The 5,655-nt window shown below is 35.8% G+C and overlaps 1 protein-coding gene across 1 annotated transcript in view; it reads right to left on the bottom strand.

Moving 5' to 3' along the window:
- The window catches only part of LOC107680170 (minor histocompatibility antigen H13-like), a 28,269-nt gene that overhangs the window by 11,788 nt on the left and 10,826 nt on the right, over positions 1-5,655 (bottom strand). The window contains exons 3-7 of the mRNA XM_016475959.1: positions 3,990-4,072; positions 3,797-3,885; positions 3,628-3,713; positions 1,174-1,299; positions 1,034-1,091 (exon numbers count right to left, since the gene is read on the bottom strand). Of these exons, the coding sequence (XP_016331445.1) occupies positions 1,034-1,091; positions 1,174-1,299; positions 3,628-3,713; positions 3,797-3,885; positions 3,990-4,072 (442 nt within the window). The remainder of the gene's footprint in view (positions 1-1,033; positions 1,092-1,173; positions 1,300-3,627; positions 3,714-3,796; positions 3,886-3,989; positions 4,073-5,655) is intronic.

Genomic DNA, 5,655 nt, shown 5'->3' on the forward strand with positions numbered 1-5,655 from the left:
GTTGTTTCTCATTAAAATTAATTAAAGTGAATATTGTAAATTACATCGCTAATGTCATAGAATAGCACATTGTAACGCAGTGTTACAACTTGCCCCATCTGCGCAACTGGAATTTAAAACTGGTTAGTGTCTTCTGCTAGTAATCAAAGCATAAAAAAACTATCTGAACTGATAAATAACAGATTGGAGATTAAAATAATAGCAGATATGTCTCATTTTAAATGAATAATAAAAACTGAGATAAAACATTTACTTAAGCCAGAATTTAAATGTTACTATGGTAAAATAAATATTCAAACCATGTGTGTTACAACTAACACCCCGTTACTTTGTGCATCGCACTCATCGCAAGTTTATTGTTAAATTGTTAAATGCCCTTACATATCTCGGTCACCATTATAAGTGTTTGATCACCACATTTGAGTGATCATTGCAAAAAATGTATTTATGTATATATATTCTGTTTATGTATATACTGTATTCTATATATAGTACCATGTTTGGACACACGAATGGGAAAGTGTCCAAACTTTTGACTGGTACTGTACTATAATATACACAAAGAATATCAGCCGATATATCGGTATCTGCCTTTTTTTACTCCCTAATATCGGTATCGGCCCCAAAAAACCCCTATCGGTCGGGCTCTAATGAAAATATCAAATTTTTTACATTTAAACAACACGCATAACCATAGAATGTAAGTCATGTGCAGAGGAAATTGTATAGAACAGCAAGCACATCTGTCAGAGCACCTGTCAGGCAAGCATCACGATGCTGTGGGTATATGAGTTTGTTTGAAGCGCTTAAGAGGTTAAATTCACTAGTTCAAAAAAAAAAACAAAAAACAACGTTCTGTGATCATTTACTCCCTTTCATGTTGTTCCAAAGCTGCATGACGTATTTGTGACCACAGAAGCGTTTTGAAGAATGTTGGTAACCACTATATGGTTATATGGTCCCGAGATAACCAAAAACCTTCTGTTCTGGAGATTAATGGAGAGAAGGACGGATGGATAAATCAGATACTCACACTTAATTGGGGCTTCGAAGGACTTGGCAACTGTCACCATAACATTGGTGCCAAAAACCTAGAAAACAAAAAGAGTACACGTTGTGGGCCCTATATTAAGCAGGCTTTACAATAGTGCATTTAAAATTCCCCTAACTTACCCAGAACACATCGTAAACGAACAGACCGCCCAGCAGGATGCATCCAGTGCTGACGTTATTGAGGTGGAGCAACTCAACTCCATTCAGGGCAAAAGCCAGACCAAACAGGTTATTGGCTATCCAATGCTGTCAGGAAATACACAAAGACATTTGTCTATATATGCTTGTCAACTAAACGTTTTTTTTTTTTTGATGGTTGACTAAAATTAGTTTTTAAATTATTTTTTAAAGCTAAAGGCAACAAATATAGCAGAACAAACTATAAGTTGTTATCCACTATCATCCAGCCCATCTGAAAGAACACTAACTTGTGCGATTCATTTAAAGTACAGCACTGCTACCTTGATCAGAAACCACTGAACTTCCAAGAGAGCCCAGGTTACATCTCACTTGATCTCTCAGCAGTAACAGTTACTGCTCACATCTAGTTCAAACACTGAGCCTGTGTACATGCACACTGATCACTGCAAAAACTTCTCAAACTATTCAAACCAATGTAACTTCATCCAAACTTGAGCATCCATGTACTGCACTCAAGAGTACTTTAGTTATGGTTTTGAAGAGTTTGAAAAAGAGTATGGCTCAATCAGGGGCCAGTTGCATAAACATAGCCACTATGTTAGGACTGTGTCTTAAGAACTAGTTTGACCAGCTAGTAGTTAGCCAAAGGGTAATCAGTAGGGACACACCGATATATCTGCCAATAATCGGCATCAGCCGACAAAAGCAATTATCTGCGCTATCTGCTATGGGTGATCGGGCCCGATTATTTCGTGTCAATCAAAAGGCAGCAGAAAAAGAGACTGCAACCTGCGTGAAAAACTTGTGTGGTTTCTTGTGTTGAATTTAGGGCTGTCCAAGTTAAAGCAATAACGAATGAATGAATGAATAAATGAATGAATGAAAGAAAGAATAAATTAGGCATTTATATATTTATTCCTTCTCTTTCTAGCTTGTACTTATTTGAACAATGTCTAAGAACTTGGTATTACAACCACTTCCTGTGTCTGTTTGCCTCTTTAAGAAGAATCGCTTTATGTATCCCCCAATTGTAAGTCGCTTTGGATAAAAGCGTCTGCTAAATGGCTAAATGTAAATGTAAATATAGCTCTTGGTACCACAGTAGTAGCTATACAATCTGACTTTTTTTTTTTTTGAGTTACAGTGGCTACATTTACATGCAACCAAATAATCCGTTTGTAATGGGATTGACGGCTCAATCGGGCTGAAAAGACTTCATGTAAACACCTCACTCGATCCGACTGAGCTTGACCTGAATCAGATTTCGACCGGATTGTAAGGAATGGTTTATTGCTTTTCTAATACGGTGGAGCAAGCGGTTCTTCCCGTTGACTAAAGAGCTGTATAAATGAGTGTCCTGTCATAAAACTATTCTAACTGCGTTTTAACAAAGCGATTTTACTGCATGATAAATATAAGCAGCACGGCCTAGCGGTTTATATGTAATATCTATCTAGAAGTGGATCAATCTTAATTCTGCTGTTTAAAACAAATAAAGAAACGTGTAGGAGAGTGGTTATTATGTGCAAACAGTGGGAAACTCTATATTTGTGCAGTGTGTGCATGTCAAAAAATAAATAAATTCCGAATTGAAACTTGTGACATATAAATGTGCACATCAACCCGATCACTTTATTTAGCATTCATGTAAACACTACATTCAGATTCATAAATTGGAATGAATTCAGTCCGATTGATTTGAAGCTTGTGACATATAAACGCACACATCAACCCGATCACGTTATTTAGCGTTCATGTAAACACTACATTCAGATTCATCAGTCGGAATGAATTCAGTCCGACTGAAACAAAAGTTGTGCATGTAAACAAAGCCAACGTCAACGAGACAGTTACTGGCTCTGGATTATTTACTATATTTTATGTGTAATATTAACACATCATCAGTATTTAAATTTTGAAATATCACATCATCGTCAATAATGGCACTACTATATTGCAACAACCCTGGTTCCCAGTGAAAGTGTAAACTGATAAAATGTATATCTTGAATACGGTGAAATTCACTTTGGATAAAAGCATTTGCCAAATGTAAATGTGGAGACAAGTATAAGGGTAAAGACAAATTTATGTGCATACGTATAAAGCACACATATACAGTATATGTAATTATGTTAGTAGTTATCAGTGAATGATGGCCAGAGCTTTCATGCATAAATGTTAAATATTCCTATATTTATTATATGTAATACACTGAAATAAGATCAACAATTTGGTCTGTGACCAAATATAGTAAATATAGTTAAAGGGCAGGAGCTTGAAACTACTGCTATTTACTGGATTTAAACATTTAAATCATGTACACACAGAATATGCATTTGGCCTACGTAAAGCATCAGCAAGATTAACTAATTTATTTTTATATAAAACAGATGCAGACACAGTTTGATCTAAATTAAGACCGATCTACTCTACCTTTTTGAGGACATACCAGACCCCTACCACACTGCTGATTACCAGGCATATCAGATCCTTCGTGTCAAACTCATAGTTGACGATTTCTGTGGGAGATAACAGGGACGTTAAGAGTATTTATACACCATACACACAAATGTAGTTTTGTAAATGTCCCAACACTTCTCACCCTCTTTGCTTTCTCCTGAGCCCTGGGTGAACAGCAGCTGGTACTGCTTATTTGGCACGTTAGCAGGGAAAACTCTGCACATAAAGGGACTGGGACAGCAACACCAAAATGGTTAACCTAAGTCATGTCATATTAAAAGCATTACACAACTCAAACTCACAAAACATTTTAGAAGCTCTACGTATTTTCATACCTCATTGTGTGAGACAGCGCTAATATTCCCAGCACGAAGAAATACATGGATAACAGCAAGTTAATGTACTCTTGCGAGAAAATCTACAAGAAAAAAAAAAAAAACATTACAAAACCGTTTTAATTAATGCTTTTAAGCTAAGTTTATACAGCGTAACTGAGCAGTATATGCACATTACAGTTAACAGACGAACACGTGAGGCTGAGCGCTGCATGGAGCCAGACAGATTTAAAATGTTTAAATGTCACCACTGTTATCTTCTATTTACATTAGTTTATGTCCAGCTGGTAAGTTTTATGCATTCATTAGCCAACAAAGTTGCATAATTAAAGCTAGTGAGATCAGAAAGCAAACCGAGACATTCATGCAGCCGACAGAAACATAAACCAGAAATGCATCCAATATCAATATTTTTATTTTATTTTATTTGTTATTATTATTGAAGGAAAAACAATGCATTAAGAGACGGGGAGTGAAAACTTTTTGAATTTCAACATCGACAAATGTAACTTATTTTGTCTTCTGGGAAACATGCAAGTATCTTCTGTAGCTTCTGAAAGAAAGTACTAAATGAAAAAAATATGGTATTTGGGCAAAATAAGAAAAATGTACTTCATTGTTCAAAAGTCTACACCCCCTGGCTCGTAATGCATGGTTTTTCCTTCTGGAGCATCAGTGAGTATTTGAACCTTCTGTAACGGTTGTGTTGGAGTCCCTCAGTTGTCCTCAGTGTGAAAAGATGGATCTCAAAATCATACAGTCATTGTTGGAAAAGGTTCAAAATACACAAAAATGCTGGAAGACCAAAGGATTTGTGGGAGCGGAATGATTTTTCTGAAGAACAGCAGGCAGTTTAACTGTTCAGGACAAACAAGGGACTCATGAACAACTATCACTAAACAAAAACGCTGTGTATGTAAACCTTTTTTTTTTTTTGTTATTTCCATGAATTCATCTATTATTTTCTCTTGTGGACTATATGTAAACATCTTTTGTGTGAAATATCTTATTCAGGTCAGTACTAAATAAACAAGAACATGCATTTTGTATGATACCTCTTATTTTGGTAAAATAATTAACATTTTGCAGATTCTGCAAGGTGTATGTAAACTTTTGACTTCAACTGTATTTGAAGATAGCCATCTTTAAGCATGATTTTTTAATTATGAGACACTAACACTTTACAATAAAAGTCCATTTGTAAGAAACTAAGCTTAACAAGTGCTGTAGAAGTATTGTTCACCGTTAGATTGTTAATTTCAACATTTACTAACACATTTTAAAACTTACATGTTAACAGTGGTTAATGCACTATGAACTAACATGAATGCTCAAGATATAATAAAGTACAGTACATTTTTATTAGGGATGCGCCGATCCTATATTCATATCGGGTATCGGCTCAGATAGTGGCATTTTTCTCGGATCGGGTATCGGTCGGAGAGGACCGATCCAAATCAGAGATTTTTTTCTTTTTTTCCGATTGTGTGAATTATTCTGTGTTACTTCTGAAGCCATACGCTAGCTTAATGTGAGCTACATATGAATATTTAAGTCCTTACATTAAAGTTCACACAAACGTTTTTCTCTGCTGTGGCTGTCAGTCATTCGTTCAGCCTTTAAACCCTGGTCGCGTTCGGTTACAGCAGTCAGCTCGGTAAAGCTC

The sequence above is a fragment of the Sinocyclocheilus anshuiensis genome, unplaced genomic scaffold (assembly GCF_001515605.1).
Source record: "Sinocyclocheilus anshuiensis isolate Anshui unplaced genomic scaffold, SAMN03320099.WGS_v1.1 scaffold1330, whole genome shotgun sequence".
Classification (NCBI taxonomy): Eukaryota; Metazoa; Chordata; class Actinopteri; order Cypriniformes; family Cyprinidae; genus Sinocyclocheilus; species Sinocyclocheilus anshuiensis.